The 19,347-nt window shown below is 54.4% G+C and overlaps 5 protein-coding genes across 5 annotated transcripts, besides 4 other annotated features; 1 reads left to right on the forward strand and 4 right to left on the reverse strand.

Annotated features, from left to right (window-relative positions):
• Window positions 1-22: 22 nt before the first annotated feature.
• EKO05_0001466 (Origin recognition complex, subunit 1) lies at window positions 23-2,663 on the reverse strand (the record flags this gene model as incomplete). Its single annotated transcript, XM_059635678.1, has 3 exons — window positions 23-903; window positions 1,111-2,200; window positions 2,250-2,663. The coding sequence occupies 3 exons, from the start codon at window positions 2,661-2,663 to the stop codon at window positions 23-25; spliced, it is 2,385 nt and encodes a 794-aa protein (XP_059491661.1).
• Window positions 2,664-3,190: 527 nt separating this feature from the next.
• Window positions 3,191-4,153, reverse strand: EKO05_0001467 (uncharacterized protein; the record flags this gene model as incomplete). Its single annotated transcript, XM_059635679.1, has 3 exons — window positions 3,191-3,283; window positions 3,382-3,870; window positions 3,932-4,153. 3 exons carry the CDS (start codon window positions 4,151-4,153, stop codon window positions 3,191-3,193), a joined length of 804 nt encoding a protein of 267 aa, XP_059491662.1.
• Window positions 4,086-4,110: a tandem repeat.
• A 12-nt stretch (window positions 4,154-4,165) lies between the features above and the next one.
• Window positions 4,166-4,209: a tandem repeat.
• Window positions 4,210-4,908: 699 nt separating this feature from the next.
• Window positions 4,909-4,954: a tandem repeat.
• Window positions 4,955-9,179: 4,225 nt separating this feature from the next.
• Window positions 9,180-9,207: a tandem repeat.
• Window positions 9,208-9,896: 689 nt separating this feature from the next.
• EKO05_0001468 (uncharacterized protein) lies at window positions 9,897-10,070 on the reverse strand (the record flags this gene model as incomplete). The annotated part of the gene is made up of 1 exon (XM_059635680.1): window positions 9,897-10,070. The coding sequence occupies one exon, from the start codon at window positions 10,068-10,070 to the stop codon at window positions 9,897-9,899; it is 174 nt and encodes a 57-aa protein (XP_059491663.1).
• A 4,536-nt stretch (window positions 10,071-14,606) lies between these two features.
• EKO05_0001469 (U4/U6-U5 snRNP complex subunit prp31) lies at window positions 14,607-16,283 on the reverse strand (the record flags this gene model as incomplete). Its single annotated transcript, XM_038944980.1, has 1 exon — window positions 14,607-16,283. One exon carries the CDS (start codon window positions 16,281-16,283, stop codon window positions 14,607-14,609), a length of 1,677 nt encoding a protein of 558 aa, XP_038802224.1.
• A 259-nt stretch (window positions 16,284-16,542) lies between these two features.
• Window positions 16,543-18,625, forward strand: EKO05_0001470 (NineTeen Complex (NTC) component; the record flags this gene model as incomplete). Its single annotated transcript, XM_038937461.1, has 2 exons — window positions 16,543-17,646; window positions 17,696-18,625. The coding sequence occupies 2 exons, from the start codon at window positions 16,543-16,545 to the stop codon at window positions 18,623-18,625; spliced, it is 2,034 nt and encodes a 677-aa protein (XP_038802225.1).
• Window positions 18,626-19,347: the final 722 nt, after the last annotated feature.

The raw sequence follows: 19,347 nt of genomic DNA on the forward strand, positions 1-19,347 counted from the left end.
TTATGAGCGAGTAAGGCTCTCCTCACGATCCGAAGCCCATGCCCTTGACTGATTCGTCTTCGCCAAGCGCCAGACGAACCTCGTCCTCGCCAACACCGAGCCTTACACGACCAACGCGCTCGCCATGTCGGGCTTCGATGCCTATGATGCCCGCTTCAGCGAGGTGTACGGCAGCGGAGGAGAGACCGAGGACTCTTGCAGCCTTGACTTTTGCGTGTTTCAATGCCATGTTGGCAGGCTCAGTATTCTTCGACGGAGTTGTTGACTGAACGTCGAAGGCGAAGCTACCGTTCATGCCTTCGGGCGCAAGAAGATAGTCGTGTACTGGCTGCAAGTGGCTCATAAAGCCCAGTTTCTTGACCTCATCTACGACGTCTCCGAGCACAGCCTCACCAATACCTGTCCGTCGTATCCGTGCCAAGAGTGCAGCGAGGAACAACTTGGAAACCAGTGGCAGCGCTCGGAGCGCCTGCTGCAGGGGGCTGCTCGTGGCCTCGTTAATGGCCTGTCTGATCGTCGCGAGGGTGACAACACCCTTGTGTCGAGCCGCCGGCCCTCCACGTTTTATTACAGCGGCCTCCGATTTTTCGGTGACGTTCTGAGATCGGGACGACTGAAGGGGTTGCGCTTTGTTATCACGACCGGTCCGACTTGGTGTTGAGGGCTGCGTTTGCGCCTCGTCGTCCTGATCTTGTGATGCGACTTCTGTTTCCGCGATTTCTACAGCGCGTCTGCAGATGTCCAAAGCGCGTCGGGCGTCGCCACTGACAGCTGCGACTTTACGGGCCGCGAACTGAACGGCGTCCGAGAGCACGATGTTACCTGGAACTCCCTCCAGGCGAGATTGGATGATTCGCATCAATTGGTCATGCGTGTACCCGGGGAAGGTGATTCGGGTTAGGCCTAGGGTACAGGTGGGTTAGCCTTGCTCCAATAAGGTTTCCGCAGAATACCGGTGAACAGGGGTTCGCGAGACCATCACCAAACGGGACGTATTGGGCAGAGTCCACGCGGCGTTTGCGATCGGTACGGTTGGAGGGCAACTCGGGATTGCAGTCTGGGCTGCAACATTGCTGGGCCGCATTTGCAGGAAGGATTGCTGGTACATACCTAGTCGACTACTGATCTTGTTGCTCAGGGTGCGTTCCGGGAGATCCATGGTGTTTGCAACAGCCAAGACGACTAGCCTACTGTGCCGCAGCTGGGGCCAGTTGAAGAAATTATACATGACAGACTGGTTCTTGGTCACCAACTGGTCCAGTTCGTCCATCAAGACAACACATGGTACGCGGCGAGGGCTAGGCGCAGAGAATTCGCGCTCCAGAAGTTCGAGTGCATGTGACGGACTGACTCTGTCGCCGCGAAGCGCCTGCCACAACAACGAGTACGATTGATGAGGATCTGTAACTTTCATGCCGTTAATCTCAACAAATATGAAGTCATCTAGCTCCTCGGCTTGAACTGAAGCGTGCAGCTGTGCTACGACCTCACGTACTGTGGCGGTTTTCCCAGTACCTGGAGTGCCCGAGATGTAAATGCACGAACCAGACCCATCGGTAATAGCTGCCTCCAGATGGCTGTAAACGGCTGAAAACTCCTCTTCACGACAAGGAAGTGCCGCTGGTACAGAGGAAACGTGGAGTTGAGTTCTTGCAATCTGAAACGGCGATGCTAAAGCTGAAGGTGAAAGCACTCGTGTACCAAGCGGGGTGAACTCCAACTGCTTCTTCAGCACAATTCGTTTATGTGAGGGAGTCAAGAACTTTCGGGCAGCCGGGCTCTTCCTTGATGAGGTGGGGGTGGTCGCGTTGTTCAATTTCCGGCGTTTCCGTGGTGTCTTCGGTGCACCATCGTCCTCAGATTCTTGTACTACAAAATTGTCCAGGTCTTCTTGGTGCTTTTTTGACCGAGAGGACCCTTTCCTCGTGGCCTTGGTCTGGCTCTCGACCAGCTCGACCAGCTCGAGGATATCATCAGCACCGTTGTAAACATCCTCCCACTTGAATTCTGGTGTGTATGTTGTTGTGCGGGTGTTGCAGCCTCTCCTGCACACAAAGATCTTGCCGTAGTCTCTCGAAGACTTCTTGATCTGGCCGGTGGGGTGCAGTTTCTGGAACTTATCGAGAGACATAATCTTCGCTGTACCGTTGATCGACGCAAGCGGATTGTCATCGAAGGTGGCTGATATGTAGAGTTCGTTCTGGCATCTGTCAGTGCTTTGTTTCAAGCTGAAGGTCCTCGTAGCGTACGTGTAAAAAGTCGGTGCGTTTCTTGTTCTTATTGCGTATCTCTTGTTCAGAGGAGAACCACAAGAATCTTGCCATCTTCTCCTTGTCTTGGTCATCCTCGTGAAAGTCGCAGATGATACCCACCCATGCTTGGTTTCCATCTGCCTTGAGCAAGACAGCGTCACCAAGCTTGCATTGGAAGCTACCCATGCGCGCACCCACTATGCGCCTTGTCTGCTTCGTGGGCGCCAGCCTTCGTTTCCTGGGGGTGGCATCGTCGTGTACGAGTGCCTGGTGAGTGCCTGCTTCTTCGTATATCCATTCCCATGGGTGGTCTTCGTAGCCAAGCTCGTCGTCGGAGTCTTCGCGCAGCACAGCACCAGCTGTGAGAAACTGCCGTGCTTTTTCAGCTCGTGAATGTTTTGTGGGAGTCATGAGCTGGCGTGGGTGGTTGCTGTTGACAGTGTTGTTGACAATGTTTACGCTGACGTTGGATCGTCTAACGCGTCGCGTCTTGGCAGGTCAGACGCGCGCAAAGTGGTCGACACTCGAGATCTTCACTCGAGGTCCCGTCACATCAGCCACCACCGTGCCTTGTTCGGTTTTACAACGTACAACAGCATCATCACTTCGCGTGTGCTGAATGCATGGTGATGAGATGAGGGGTGATGGTCATGTTCATTGGTTCTCGTATACTCCAGCGTGCGCACTGCAGCACTGGGTCTCTGCATCAACGTACTTTCCAAGCCTACTGCTGCTGGGTCCCCAGTCCCGAGCATTCCACCTTCCACCTTCCACAAATACAGGAAACGCCAAACACCTAGTGTCCAGGGTCAAGCGAGGGACCTTGACCAAAACGACCACTCGCTGAAATGCTGTACAAAAAAAGGCTGATCACAAAAGAGCACCGAAGCACGGAGGCTCAGCGACGAAACAGAAACGAAGGTTCACAAGAGCCATGCTCAGATGGAGTGGAGTGAAAGCAGAGGCGGCGTCCGCGGCATCGAGTTTGGTGTGGTGGGATATGCGAACTCATCGTGCTCAAGTGGTGGCGTCTACCATGAGCTGTCAGCGAAGGCTCGTCGGAGGAACGACGGTGGTTTTAAGAGTCGGAGGCTCATGCATAGTAGGGCTGGCGGCTGGGGAGCCTTACATGAGCATTGTGGTCTGCATATGCTTGAGGAGGTGGAATATCGATTCCGCCAATGGCTGCGTAACCAACGCCGAATGGGCTGAGGTCCTCCTCGGCGTAGTAATCGTTCTTTGTGCTGGGTACGAGGCTGGGCAAGGCTGTGGGGTAGGCCGAGGAAAACGGAGGGGGCAGGTAAGCATACGAGGACATGTCGTGTGTGAGTGTGGAAGGTATTGTGTGATAGGAGGCGTTTGTGGAGTATGGCACGGAGTATGCTACTGCATCTGGGGCCGGATAGGTTGAGGAGTACGATGCCACCGAGAAGGGCGGAGGGCTGGTGGAGAGCTGTCGGGTGTACTGGTGCGAAAACATACGATCCTCAGGAGGCGTGGTGTAGGAGGAATCCGAAGATGTTGGCGAGGGGAACTCGCGGCGCGGCGAGGTCTGGGGTCGTTGCAGCTCCGCGGGTCTCTGCTCAGGTGAAGCTGAGCTGGAGGCAGCACGACGCTCCTGCTACATGGTTAGCGTGCTGTTCCGGGCGGCACCATGTGCGGCTGAGGCGTGAACTCACAAGGTCTTCGAGCCTCTTCTTTAGCTTCTTGCGGTAGTTGCGTTGGGCAATTCGGTTTTGTATGCGCCTGCGCTCAGCAAGGTCCGAGATCTTGGTCCAGTCCTCGTTTGGATTTGCTGAAGCCGAGAAGGCCGAGGATGTGCCCGAGTATCTTGTGGTAGTGGATGTGGTGGTGGTGGGTGCGGCAGTGGCATACTGCTGGTAGGACTGATGTCTGTGCATGGTGGGGGGATGTGAAGCTGAAGCTGAAGCTGAAGCTGGAGCTGGAGCTGGAGCTGTATGGGAAGCTGTGATGAAGCCACAGAAGCTGGTATGTTGACAGGTAGGCAGATAGGTAGGTAGGTATCCAGGTAGGTAGGCAAGTATCCAGGTAGGCAGGTATCCAGGTAGGCAGGTATCCAGGCAGGTATCCAGGCAGGTATCCAGGCAGGTATCCAGGTAGGCAGGTATCAGCGGGATAGATGGTGCGAGGCTCAAAGCAGCCGGGAACCACGGTGTATTTATCTCGCTGTCAAAAGCGTCCGCAGTCGTTCAGGTGGAGCACAGACTGCCTAGTGGTGGTTCCCAGCTTCAGGCCCTCACCTGCACCAAGGACTACTTGCGGCGGATACAACCCTGTCACTCACCGACAGGCAGCTTTGTAAATTTAGGATACCGCTAGACACAGGGCTTGTAGCGGGCCACTCAGCGCGCGGGAGAGTCGGGGGCCGTACGCATGGGCGGGCAGTAGAGCGCTTCTGCCATCGGTCTGCGTTTCGATACAGCGGTCAGTTCACTCGACACTGCGCCGCCGCCCACTTGCTGCTGCACGGCTGCACCACCACCCAGCCCTACCGCGCTTGGCCAGCGTGCGTTTCGGGTCCGTCAGTATCTCCGTGTGCGCAGCGTGTGCAGTGTGCAGTGTGCAGTGTGCGAGAGTTGCTGGCCAACCTGTGGTCCGCTGCTGCTCTGATGGCGCCGCGAGCTGCCCTGCACAGCAGCAGCCAGCATCCAGCAGCCAGCAGCCAGCAGCCAGCAGCCAGCGACGGCTTGACGGCACACCAAGGCACAGCGCCCACTGCCAGCCGTCTCAAGCCCCGAGCGCAGCCGCTGCTTGGGGGCCAGAGGCAGCAACAGCAACACGTCGGCGACTGGCTGCTCTGGGTAAATTGCGCCCACTGCTGGGCGGAGTTCCGGAATGGGCTTGCACCAGGCACCCTGCACCTTTCCTAGGGCGGTGTTGGCGAGCGAACGGCCACGAGTGTGTTGGGGCTTGACGGCTGGCACCAGACCAGCGCAGTCGCACAGCACAGCAGGCCCGTGGATTGGCTGCCCCCGCCGCGTCCTCGCGCGTGCACAACCTCGCAGAATGCTGCACAGTGCACACCGCGACTCGTCGGGCACTCGGGTCAATGACGTAGTGCACTCCATCCCCGAAACGCCGCACCGTTAGACGTTGGCGGGCGCGCACGGCACCTTCTCTCCACATCTCCTCCACCTCCACAACAGGACCTCGTTGCTTTGAACACCAGATCCCGCTTCAAGCCTAGCAATGCCCTCCCATCCCGTGTCTGCCCATGCTTTTCGCATACTTTGCAAAGCCGTCTCAATTCGCTGTGGCTTGGCTCTGCGCCCACTCATTCTTGGTCCAGCAACCGCAGCCACTCGTCGAGCTCCACGCAGCCCACCAAATGGCCGTCTTATAAGCAGCAGCCCTACGCACTATCCCCACCCTCTCCCCCCGCCTCATCAGCACTTTGTTACTGCAGAGTCGGTGAAGGCCCTTCTCACTCGCAGGTACGGGCAGCCAGCCCAAAGCTTGTCTTCCGGCTCCTGTGTCTCAGCAAAGCCAGGCCAATGAGTGCCGGAATGCGCCTGTTCCAAACACTTGGTCGGGAGGGCCCCAAGGCGCTGGTGATGATTGGGTTTCTCATGCTCAAGTGCTACACCACCTAGTGGCACGCCTTACGCCTTGCCCGAGGCTCCGTCGAGCGTCAACCTTCGCATAGCTGCGCCAGCACTACCACGTCCAAACCACTGCAGCACAATTACCTGATCAAGGCATTTGACTGCCGTTTCCTAAGCTATGGAGTCCTCGACACGTGCTTGGATCGACACTTCCTTGCTCCTATCCCGTCATCCAGTATCGTCCAAAGACGTCAAGTCAAGTCAAGTCACAAGTGCCATATGGTTGCAATCTATTTTCACCCACAGTACAGGGTCTGCCCCAGCACCGCTAAGCACAGATATCTTGTCAACATCGTGAGTCGTTTTTCTTGTGCATGGGAACGTGGAGCTGCTGAATCCGTATGCGTCCCATCAAGTCCCAATTCCTGCAACTGCATAGCTGTGCTAGCAACCAATGTTTTCCAAAAGAGCAAAGAAGAAGGAGCTATCAAGTCAACGGACTTGACGCTCCAAAGACCCCACAGGTAGCAACGAAGCTGCTTAGCCTCAAGGCCACGGACACGCCGGTCTTCAGCTCTCCACAGCGTTCTTCATGCAAGGAACACACCCCAGAGAAGAAAAGGTCTCTCTGCCCGTTGACAGCTGCGCGAAGAACATGGGTAGTCGTCGCGGTGTGCACGTCAAGGTCCCACTTCAGCCCATGAAGCCGCCTTAATGCACAGCATGTCTCAAGGAACAGTGACGACGCCCTTCTTGGGACCTCATTGGGTTTGTTTGAGCTCCACTCTCATGGACAGCTCTTAGCCGTGTAAAACCAGTGCGTTGTACACAGCCATACGGGGGGCTGTATTGCACCGTCTCCGCGTAAGCATCCTTCACATCAAGATGCAGGTCATTGGACCACAGCTGCGGACCGTACCCACATCAAGGGAGATCAAGCCGCCAGATGCTGTCCCATGATTTGCCTTCCCAAGTTGTTTGACCAAGCAGACAAACCCCCGCGTTGTCGCCTTTGTAAGCTTGCTTCGGCCTTCGGCTCGTAAACCTAGTAGTGCCAACCGTGAGAACAAACAGTGGCACAGTTTTCGGAAGATAGTAATATGTGCCAAGCAAAGAAATCGAACAGCTTCGGTGCATGGTCAGCCTCCGAGACGGTTGATCGGATTGCATAGCAGGGCTGACATGTATGCACAGGGGCGGAGCACTCTAGGCGGTCGCCTTTGTGTGACCCTTCTGGACCTGCGAGACACTTCTGAGCGGCAGCACTAAGAAAACTCAAATATGTTTTTTTAAAAAAAGACTCACATTTTGAAAAGGCGTATAGTATGTCTTGCAACCTATGTCGCCATCCAAAGCTTATAAATCACAATCTGCAATCACTAAGCCGGTGCCTAAACTCTTGACCATCGCAGTCCACCAGTACGCGAAAGCAAAGGACTCGGAGCAGTCGACACAGCAGTGTCCCGTCCGTCCAGGCATTCCAGACGCTACAGCACTGCCCTGCTGCGAGGGATAATCGGGACTTCGCAGTACGCCCCGTTACGACCATGCATTCTGCACAACATGCAGCCAGCGAAAGGGTCAAGATCGCAAAGGGCGCTCGAAATTAGGAACACATTGCTTGTCAACGGATCATCGCCGACGTTGAAGTCGACGAGTTCAGACGCGGTGAGATGAAGAGCGGGTGAATCCACATGCCATCCAGAATGGGTTAGATGTGCAACCGACCCATGCTGGCAGGCCCTTGGATCTCGTTCTGAGTGGTTGCAATGAACTTCCTACCCGCTTGGGTCACTCAAGTAACCACTCGCTCGGTATCTCCGTACTTTCCACACCGCTGCACGCAATCCAAGCGGGGAGGTGGTTTTTGCGAGAATGTCATGTGACTAATGCGACCCACAGTATAGGGACCTTCGAATGCACCTCTGGGACATGGGTGCCGGCCTCTTGGTCACTGTTCTATCCACGTCAAGCATCCAATGCGAGCGGCTGCTAAAACGTTTACTACCTCATTCTGCTTTTGGCCCTGACCAATGCAACAACACGTGACATTGGCAGACACAGCGTTTCCTTCCGGCTGTGTCTGTGACTTTGAGTGCATAGTCGTGATGTTGGTTGGCGCCAAACAGAAGAAGCCACTATTTTTAGCGGCCGTTTGCCAAGGCACACGAGACAGACAGCACCTCGCGCCTTCTTTCGACCACACATTTACTTTTGCAGCCCTACAGCCCTACCATGCACACCAGCAGCGAATCACCACACACTTGCACAAATGCAAATAGCTACGATGTGTGGGCCTCCTTGTACCTCCTGGGCGCTGTGTGCCGCCCAATGTATGGGTAGCGACGAACTCACGACTGGACATGGCATGAATGGACGGATGCGGATGCACCTGTCACTCGGCAACTCCGCGATCCAAGTGCCAGCTCGCGTCCGAGTTGATGTCGCCTAGGTATCAAAGCTCAACCACTAAAACCCTGTGCTTTCACTTCACCGTTCGCGGGACGGTGACATGGGAAGTGTCCGCCTTGCACACAGACTTGGGTCCGGACACACGTCCGCGTGGCTGTCGTGGATGGGAACCTTCTCCATGGAAGGTGCTTGTCCACGTCCCGGGGTCGCTCACGGTGACGCCGCATTGTCAGGAGGTCGTTTCGAAACATACCAGCGGTCGGGCTAGTCGTACGGGTGTCTTTGGCGTTACACACGCCAGTGAATCGTCGGACGTTCAACTTGTTTATGCGGTCGACGACCCTGGAAACTCCAGGCGTAAGGCTGCATGGACATGCAGCATGAACACGTAGGCACGATTACAGGTTCCAGACGGTAGATTACCAGAAGCCGACATTCTCGTCGGCATGGTTGCGACACGGTTGCAGTGCTGTCTTCCTAAGGAGATCCTTGGTCGTTGTGTTAGAAGCGATCGCTGCATCGCTCGACTTGGACTTTTCGTCCGGGCTGTACGGACCTGTCTCGCTGAGTCACAAGCATGCTGTATCGTACCGTGTCCAGGCAGATGTCTCCACTGGCAATACTCGCGTCGTTGAACTACATCCTGTACAGCCCGCATGTTTCCCTACGACGATGATCGACGCCCTTTCCCTTTTCAAAGAAACAGGCACACCACGCCATTGCATATCCACCGAAGAGGCCGTGCTCAGTCTCAGAGACGTTCCACCAATTACAAGGTGGTGGGTGTTCACCGATCAAGAACAGCTCTCATACGATGCTCAACAGCCACGCGTCGAAGCGAAGGCGCTAGCCTCGAAGCACTTCAGGGGTACGGGTGCAAGGCTAAAGGCGCTATGACGGTGAGCAGGGCTGGCGCATGATGGATGGGATGACAAAACACCACGGTTACTGCAGTGCAGTGCAGTGCAGTGCAGTGCTTCGATGCATCCTCAAGAACGCGTTGGTCTGTCTCCGCGCCTTCACAGTCCTGGACTGATGAAACTTGTTGGTTTCTGCCTGTTTCCAGACGATTCAGACTAGAAACCAGCAACGGCCAAATCGCCGAACCACCGGCCTAGCAATCGTTAGGAGGCTTTGTTCACGGCCATAAATCTCATTTCCAGGGCGCACTATGGAGACAAGGTGTCACCGATGCAGCGCGAACAACGGAACGACCATTCAGATGGATTTGCCTTACCATGCCCAGGGATCGTCCTCGTCAAACCTAGTAGTGCAATACCCTCAAAGGGCGCAAAACAACCAAGGACGTCGATCATACCCCTCCGCCCTTTCGCCGCGGGCCGATGGCTTCCAAGCCGTCGGTCCCCGAATACGACGTAACGAGTATCGTGCTTCGTGTAGTCGTTCCACCTTCGGCTTTTCAAAAGTGGCTCACTCAAGACAGGTATATCTTCTTTCGGTGCTATCGTTGTCTGCTTTGCGTCAAGGGCTCCCAACCTTGTTACCAGCTTGCTAGTTCAGATGTTCCAACACAACAGGCGTTTGCGGCTTTTGTAGTCTTGCCTGACTTTGCGCAATGATACCGGCTCTCAGTGCTCAACGACCTGAAGTGCAGGAGGAACGCTTCTTGTCGGTACGCTCCTAAAATGAACGTTTCCCTTCCGTCTCAGTCGGTAGCCGGGCCATTGACCATCTTGTAGACTGGATAAGATTCAAAGTCCCCACAGTTCAGAACCGAGGTTCGATGGCCGCTGTTACCTGCAAGTCGGTTACTAAGAAAAGAGAGGGCTTTTCGCACACCAAACCACAGCTTCGGATGCGCCTTCGTCACCAGCCGCATCCTCACATGTTTGGTGCTGCGTTTAGGAACAAAATACAAAACTCATTTTAGAGATTCAAACATAAGTCAAACTCTTCATGGTAAGCAAGAGTGAGCTTTCCGCGTTAGGCTCACAATGAAAAGCAGCATTGCATGAACAACGTCCAGCATGCAACTGCTCACGCGCCGCCAGTACCGGTGGCTCAGAGGAATTAGCCGAGCACTATTCATTTGCTTTCCTACTATGCCTATGCAGTGCAATCAGGCCTCCAGCTGCTTGTGATATAGACAGACCAGACCGAAATCATAACGTGCTCCGAGCTTTGATTTCAGTGTTGTTGATCGCTACTGACCTGAAGACTTTCTCCAATTTGCATTGCAGTCTAGTGTGGCATTTATGAGAGATCCTCATTGGCCGAATGTGAATGACTAAAACGGTGTAACCGAAGCCCGTAACAAGACGTGTAGCGCCGAAAACCACGCCAGCCCGCCAACCCCAGCGGAAATTCTTTGCTTGATGATCGGTATTAAAGCTCGCGAACCAAGACGCGTACCCTTCGTCGCGCACTGAGAAACGGAAAGCAGCATCTTCCGCGGCGGCGCGGCCATTGCGGTGAAAACTTGCCGTCATTGCTGGCCTTGACGCTACTGTACGTTCACAGCAGTGAGTGGGATATTCAGCCCTACTTGGCTCGAGCACGGTGCCAATCGACGCCTAAGACCCGCATATAGAGGCAAGGTATAGCGAAGCGTACTAACCGTGAGAGGAGCATGCGCAACGCCTGCCTAATGAAGCACCCGGAAATCCCGAAAGCTGAGGGGTTCGGTGGGCTCGTATGCAACCCGCGATGCGATGCGTACGCGAAGCAGAGCTAGCATCTCTGACCTGCACAACCAAATCCCTTGTTACGCAACAGCTCCAGCAACAAGCTGTTTGCCCACCTTCAACCCCAAATTCCAAGTCAGCACTCAAGTTCGCCAAGCATCTGACGCGGAAACTGTGCGAACGGGATCTGTGCACAAGCGCTTACTGTCACAAAGAGGCTCTTCCCGCAGGGCTAGGGATGGTCACAGTCCCACGTGGATACGAGGTCAGATACTCTCGAATTGCAAAACACTACGGATGAACTCCATGATCCAACTCTTGAACGCGCAACGCGAATGTGCCTATAATTAATAGCGTACCGCATGCGCGGCGTTTGCGTACGACATTTCCAATTGATACCCTCATACAGTCACAAGCTGCGAGCTGCACTCCACATCCAGCAGATTACGAAACGCAGAACCGCTGTAGTCCAATCCTTCCAACACGGAAAGCGGAGCAGACAAGAATCCAGATCCCGGTGCAGGTGTTCACGGCCGTTCGCAACATTTTCCAGCTAGCCTCACTTAACCGATCTTGCATGTTTTCCACACCAACTTGCAGAAAACCGGTGTCGAGTCTGAGATTCCATGTTCCTGCCTGCATGCTAACCAGCATCTTACTCATCGGCCACACTCGCTCGCACTCGAGTGCGCGATTCCGCTCCGACGAATCAGGACGCTGTGATAACGTCGGGGCTGCGTGGCGGGTTGGGGGCCGAAGCGCGTCCAATTGGAGAGATTGGCGATGTCTGGCAGCGCGTGGAGACACGTCCGAGCATACAACACGCAACGTGCATTGGAGGATGCAATTTCGCAAGTCGTCGCAAATGATTCGATAGTCTGAAACACCGCAGAATGGCGCTTTTTGCCCTGGATCCCCCCGGGATTCAGACTGTGCCGATCTCTGGGAAGTGGTGACAGTAACTTCAAGAGCACTGTCAAAGCACAGGGCACAGGGAGAACCACGGGACGAGCAACATGCACAACAGGGCTTGATTTGTGATTCCTTATGCTGATGTCCTTCTGCGGCGTCGTGAATGTCCCTGGGGCTAACAACGTGGTGCTGAATCTCTCCATCGGGAACATGGTCGTGACTGACAACGCCGCCGCAAATACCATCCACGCCGCAGCAAATACCGTCCACGCCACAATCGTGCAGAGTCCAAATCCACTCTCAAGAGTCTCGATGCCAAACCCGCAGCAGCCCCTGAGTCGTCTTGGGGCGGGGATCTTCCAGACTCAGTGGCTGGGTTCGCTCCATGCACGTGTTGCACAGATTGCACCTCCGTTGCCAGAATCATGACCCGCAAACACAACACCACGTTTCCTGTCTCAGTCCCTAGCCTAGGTTCTGCTCCACTCTAGCCAGGCGTCTCCACTAGGCCATCTCCAGGCATAGGCGACACGGATGGGCTTGTTGTTGCGAAGCCGACTCCGTGCGTGACCCACCGTACCAGCACGCGCGTTCCCACCACATGCCCCAGCCACAATAGCGAACCCCGATATTGGTTTCACAGCATTCATACAGACCTGTATCGACCACATGTCTTCCATGACAAATTTCTCGAGCTACGGACAGTTTGGCCGCCGGTCGCTGCATGCGCGTTGTGTAACGGCGCGGCAGTGGCATGCTTACAGAACACAGGGCTGATTTCAAATGATAGCTCGGCCCTCGCCGTCATGTTTCGCGGCGCTGTCTGCTCTGAGGCGGGTTCGAGATTCTCGTTACTACCATGGGACCTGATACGCGGGGGTGAATTGGCAGGTGGGCGTACAGCGACAATCTTTGGCGGCTAGGCAATGCAACGCTGTACGGCGAGCTGTTTCGTCGGGTTGCCTAACCACCACGAGGCAGTGTTACATGCAGCTGAAGCGGAGAGTATAATGTGCAGACGGACCCGAGGCCGATCTTCGGGCGGTGATTGGATGGGTAAGTTAAAGTGTCTCAGCCCTACGATAAACGGTACGTCTTACTCCGATGCTTTATGCAGAGGTGCTGGCTTTGGGCATGCCATGTGTTCTGTGGATCACCTGAGATGTCGCTTCTTGGAACGGGCACGACAGCTCACCACACACCATGTATACCAACTGTATCATCGGCGATCCGACAAAGTATGAGTGCTCGAGCTGCAGGGTCTAGCCGGAGGGTTTTGATGTCATGCGCTATCTTGCAGGTTTCTGCCTGCCATGTCTATGTCGTTTCCATCGAAACCTATCGATGTAACCCCCATCTTCCGTTCCTCTGCTTCCGTTCGAGCAATGGTGATGCACGGCGGCAATCTAGACAAGGCATTCCAAGCAGTCGAAAACATAAAGTATCAGCCTCGATCGACAGTAGTTCTGAGGTCCTGACAGTAACCGGCACGATATCCTCGACAGCTCTGATCCTCATCCTTTGCCATGTACCTCAACTTGCCGTGTACGGATCGAATCTGATAACAAGCGCGATTGCACCACCGCGTATGCCACACGCCACAGTTCTCATGTCCTATTCAATGTACGGCGGACAAATGAACGGGGCACATGCTGATAACATGTCGACGCTAGATTCTAGAATCTCCGCTGCCACAAAAGCGTACAATCACACATGGTAAATAGGGAAGAGACCCAGCGGGAGTGCATATATCACGTCCGTCATACTCGAGACCAGACCAGACCTATTGGGAATGTCAAAGTACGAACCGCTCCGTGTGTCCTACCTGTAGCGCCATGTGGTAGTGGATGATGCAGTCTGTAAAAGCACAAAACAATCTACAGCGTCACTTGCCATGACCCCACCCCATAGCTCGATCGATGATCTGAAATGCGACATCCCCAACTCGACTCGCAAACAAGACAACTGTCTAATCGCCTAGTCGACAACTTTGCATCCGCTGCTCTCGCCACATCACAATGCCACCCACCCCCTTCCACAGACGGAACCGCTCAACGCCGCGCCCTAAACAACGCCGAGGGAGAGAGACTCTGTAGATTCCGTGCTGTCTGTCGTTTGCACGCGAAGAACAAGAACAAGTCGATCCACATCCACCCATCTCCTCCGATACAGCGCCACGCGCCGTTCAGCCGGTGCCCAAGTTCCTGCTCTCCACCTGCGATTACCGATTGCGCCTCGCTTGCATTAGTTTTCCGTCGCGAAGTAAAGGGATCGTCAGATGGATGATGATGGGTGTGTCACTGTTTGAGCAGTGGTCGGCGCGTTGACGGTCATGGTCGCTTGCCCCAGCTGCAATCCCCTTACACTCGACACGAGAAGATGGATCGATGACGATACAGCTGACTGCGAGGTTCGTGGCAGAAGAAGGAGGAGGAGATGCACATAGTCTGCCAACGCTGGATATTGTAGGGGGAGGACCTTGTAGCTAGGCAGGGCTGGGAAGAGCGCTGAAGTGAGTTCAGTCCGGCTTGTACTTTGCTAGAAACTCGATGGAGAGATGGAATGCGCCATGCCACGCTTAAGTAGTATGTTACGCCAGATCAGTGTCGAGTTCTACAAGGTAGCACCGAGAGCCTAGCAGGTTTGATACAAAATACGGTAGTTCTTTCTTCGTACACCTAAACATGAAAGGAGAGTGGGCACTCAGAGCCCAGGTATCGACCATCCTGATCCCTTGAACGCCTTATAATGCAAACAAAGCTCCCAATAAGCGCCGCCAATGCCTTTCCTTTCGCTGCCTTTAGCCCACCATCTTCCCGTTACTCTGTCCTAGGTTTCTTCATAGGCAGAGCTGGTACCTTGAAACCTCCGGCGTCGGTCTTACCTCCAAGCTGCGTGAACGATCCACCCTTGAACCACCGATCTTCATCGGCCTTGCGCTTTCGATTCGCCTCTTCTCTCGCCCTCGGATCAACAAGCTCCAAGCCCTGAACAGGAGTGAAGGCAACAGAGCTCACGCCTGAGCCTTGGAGGCCAACACCACCAGTTCGGAGTCCCTGTGCACGCAAACTCGTTGCTGTACCACCAGCGCCAAAGCCCTTGAGCGAAGAAGCAGCGCCGAGCGTCGTGTCGCCTCCCCAGCCAGGGTTCTTCTTTGAGAGCTTCGCTCTTGTCTTGGGATCGATTTGCTGTGCGCGCAGACGGCCAGTATCGGTGGCGCCAATCATGCCCATACCCTTTGTTGAATCGCCGTAGCCGACTTCCTTCTCTTCCTTGCCAAATGCCATTCTGTTTTGTGCTTTGCGGATCTCCGTCATAGCTGTTGCTTCCTTTGCCTTGCGAGCACGTCGACCACCACGTTTGCGGGCGGGCTTGTCGTCTGGGGCGGGAAGAGCGCGGACGCCCTTGTTCGCCGGAATTTCGGTAAGCTTGTCGAGACGTCTTTCGCATTCTTCTTTGAGCTGACGACCGGTGGAACCATCAGGCGCTTGATGTACCATGTCGACACGGGCGGCGAGAATCACTTTAGCGGAGACGATGCGGAGTGCTTGCTTCTTGAGGTCTTGACGCACGGCTTCGAGGATAGGGCTGTGGTAAAGGAAACCCTGATGCCTGATCCCAATGTTGGTTGCGAGACCTAGGCCAGTCGCTTTGTTTGAGCCCAATGGTGCGATATTACAAGCAGGTGTCTTCGCAAGGCCCGCAAGACCTCCAGCATAGTTGATGAATTGGGCCGCAGTCAGAGAACCAATCAGTTCCGTAAGGTTCGGCGCAAATACGCTCATGCGTGACTGGACATATTCGGTGAGGATGTGCTTCGATTTGTCGAGACTCAATAAAAGTTTACAGGCAGTCATGACAGCAGCAAGCTCAACATCTTGAAGTTCGCGGCCGGTAGCTCGAGTTGCTTCGACCGTAATGACCATGAGTGACGGCGCATCCAGAATCGTCTTCAGCGGCACTCCAACAGTGTTGTTTGCATCCTGCGCAATGTTCTTTATGTCGTCTAGCGGGCGGTTTCCGAGAATAGCAACTGTCTTTGCATAGTCGACGGGGTTCTTGACGAGCTCTTCGAGGTAGGGGAAGCGCAGCGAATAGTTATCGCGGATGAACTTGTGCACCGCCTGGATCTCACCGTCAATCTGGGTCGAAAACTCGTTTGCCTCCTTGAGTAGCTGGTACTCAAGGTTGTCCTCGATCGACTCGCCGTCCATTACTTCCTCCATCTTGTCCTTGACCTCGTCGATCTGTTGAAGCACCGGCTGTAGGTTGGCCATTAGGGTCTGCGCATTCCTTATATCCGCTGGCCCTTTGTCTTTCTTCTTGCCTTCTTTCTCTGCGTATTCTGCCTCCTCATCCACCATCTCCTCGTCCTCACCGTTTTCTGGTTCTGGAGAGCCAAAGTCTCCGCCAGTAAAATCGTTCTCGAGATCTGCTACATCTTCGTCGCCAGAATCCGCGAAGTCAGCGAGCAGTTCCTGCTCGAGTGTCGCCATGATCGCTGTTGTGAGTTACAGAGATTGGTGGTTGGCGAAGAAAGAGAAGGCGCGCATCATACCTAAGAAATCACCGCGGGAGAGCTACTAGCGTGGGCACGTGCGCCGCTGCCTCTGAATTTCCATGTATCTTCGTGACAGCAACCTCCACTACCAACCTCAACCGACGTTCGCTTCTAACAGAATCAACTCCCACAAGCTGGGCAGCGCAAAAGACGCTTTTTCACGCACCTCGACTCCTACGGGACCGACCGCAACCATGGAGGCGCGAGGACCTCCGCGCGTCAAGAACAAGGCGGCCGCGCCCATTCAAATCAGCGCGGAGCAGCTGCTGCGCGAAGCAGTCGACCGCCAGGATGAGAAACTCAATGCGCCAACGCAGCGATTTGCGGACCTGGAGGAGCTGCACGAGCACCAAGGTCGCAAGAGGAAGGAGTTCGAGGATTACGTGCGTCGCAACAGGATCAACATGAACAATTGGATGCGCTATGCTGCCTGGGAACTTGAGCAGAAGGAGTTCAGGCGTGCGCGATCAATTTTCGAGCGCGCGCTGGATGTCGACAGCACGCCGGTGGCCCTCTGGTTGAGGTATATCGAAGCTGAGATGAAGCACCGCAACATCAACCACGCGCGAAACCTTCTCGACCGCGCCGTCACTATCCTTCCCCGCGTAGACAAGCTCTGGTACAAGTACGTCTACATGGAAGAGACCCTTGGCAACATTGATGGTGCTCGCTCCGTATTTGAGCGCTGGGTACAATGGGAGCCTGAGGAGTCTGCATGGTCGTCCTACATCAAGCTCGAGAAGAGGCACGGAGAATTTGAAAGAGCAAGGGCTATCTTCGAGCGCTTCACTGTCGTTCATCCCGAACCAAAGAACTGGATCAAATGGGCCAAGTTTGAGGAAGAGAACGGCACCAGCGACTTAGTACGAGACGTGTACGGCACCGCTGTTGAGACACTTGGCGACGAATTCATGGATGAGAAGCTGTTCATGGCATACGCCAAGTTCGAAGCAAGGCTGAAGGAGACAGAGCGAGCAAGAGCCATTTACAAATTTGCGCTGGACCGTATGCCACGCTCGAAATCGATCAACCTTCACAAAGCCTTCACGACATTCGAAAAGCAATACGGCGATCGAGACGGTATCGAGGATGTCGTGCTGTCAAAACGAAGGGTACACTACGAGGAACAGATCAAGGAGAACCCAAAGAACTACGACGCATGGATCGATTTCGCACGGTTGGAGGAGACGTCAGGGAATACAGATCGTGTACGAGATATCTACGAGCGTGCAATTGCACAGATCCCACCCACACAAGAGAAGCGCCATTGGAGGAGGTACATCTACCTGTGGTTGTTTGTGAGTTTACCCTCTCAAATGCCGTAGACCATCGCTAACAGTTCTGCAGTACGCCGTTCACGAAGAGTCCGTCACGAAAGACATCACCCGTACACGGCAAATATACCAGGAGTGTATACGGCTGATACCTCACAAACGCTTCACCTTTGCCAAGCTTTGGCTGCAGTTCGCATCTTTCGAGATCCGCCAATCCCAATTAACAGCAGCGCGGAAACTTCTTGGCCAAGCAATCGGCATGTGTCCCAAAGACAAGCTCTTCAAAGGCTACATTGAGCTCGAGATGAAACTCTTCGAATTCACTCGCTGCCGTCAACTCTACACAAAATTCATCGAGTTCAACGGTTCAAACACACAAACATGGATAAAGTTCGCCGAACTGGAGCGTGGCCTTGACGACTTGGACCGCGCTCGCGCGATTTTTGAATTAGCAGTAGACGAACCCCAACTCGATATGCCCGAGCTGCTGTGGAAAGCATACATTGACTTTGAAGAGGGTGAGGGCGAATACGAACGCACAAGAGCTCTGTACGAGCGATTACTTGAGAAGACAGACCATGTCAAGGTCTGGACGTCATGGGCACAGCTGGAAATCGGCATCCCTGACTCTGAAGCCGAGGACAACGACGACGAAGACAAGCCTGTCAGTGAGGCAGCTAAGGCTCGTGCGCGCGCCGTATTTGAGCGTGCGCACAAGCGCATGAAGGACAAAGACCTCAAGGAAGACAGGGTCGCGCTTCTCAATGCCTGGAAGAGCTTTGAAACAATTCATGGCAGCCCAGAGGATCAAGAGAACATCGACAAACAGATGCCGCGAAAGGTCAAGAAGAGGAGAAAGTTGGACGACGACAGTTTCGAGGAGTATGTCGACTACATCTTCCCCGCGGACGACGAGAGCGCTGCCAAGCTTGCGAAGCTCATGGCCAACGCGCAGAGGTGGAAGGCGGCGAAGGCGGCAAGGGAGGCAGAAAACGGGGAGTAAGCCAGCTTTCTGTAGGATTGGAACGTGTATTGAGACTCGCACGGTGGTGTAGACCGTACGTGCCGACTATTGTTCACTGCTCCCACATTACAAACATAAACGCTGCAGATCGAAGTCAACAGTATCGATGTTCTTAGACGGGGTCCGGACCTGTTGTGCTCGTTCCGGCAGATAGAAGGAACGAAACGTTCATAACAAGCAGATACAAGGAGAGGGCTAATCAAACCATCACAACATACCTGCCATACATTAAGCTCGTCGAACGCGACACAGGTAACGCGGCACGAGCTAGTGCCTTTCGATTCGAGTCTCGAACCTCGAGAAATCAGAGTCTGGCTCTTTTGCTTTCCTGCGTTGTGACGCTTCTGACGTGATTCAGATCCTGAACCGTACTTCTACAGCCTATCACAACAACTGTGGATATGTCTTCACCCCTTGCATCTTACGCACGTCTTCACGCCGGCTCATTTACAGAAAACGCATTCAGGGAAAGCAGGGATGCCAGATGTCATCATTGCACTACAAAGATATTTCAAGCAAAAGCGTGGGCTGACACTGAAGAGGTCGCGAAGATGTTATTGAGAACAACGGCCGTTTGTGATCGCACTAAACACGATACACGTCTTCTTGCTGCTCGCACTCTGGCTGCGCTACCTATACGCTTGGCAGAAATTCCGACCAACTCTTCAAGTCGATGCGACAATCCTCGTTCCCTGCCATAG

This window comes from Ascochyta rabiei, chromosome 2 (assembly GCF_004011695.2).
Source record: "Ascochyta rabiei chromosome 2, complete sequence".
NCBI classification, from domain to species: Eukaryota; Fungi; Ascomycota; class Dothideomycetes; order Pleosporales; family Didymellaceae; genus Ascochyta; species Ascochyta rabiei.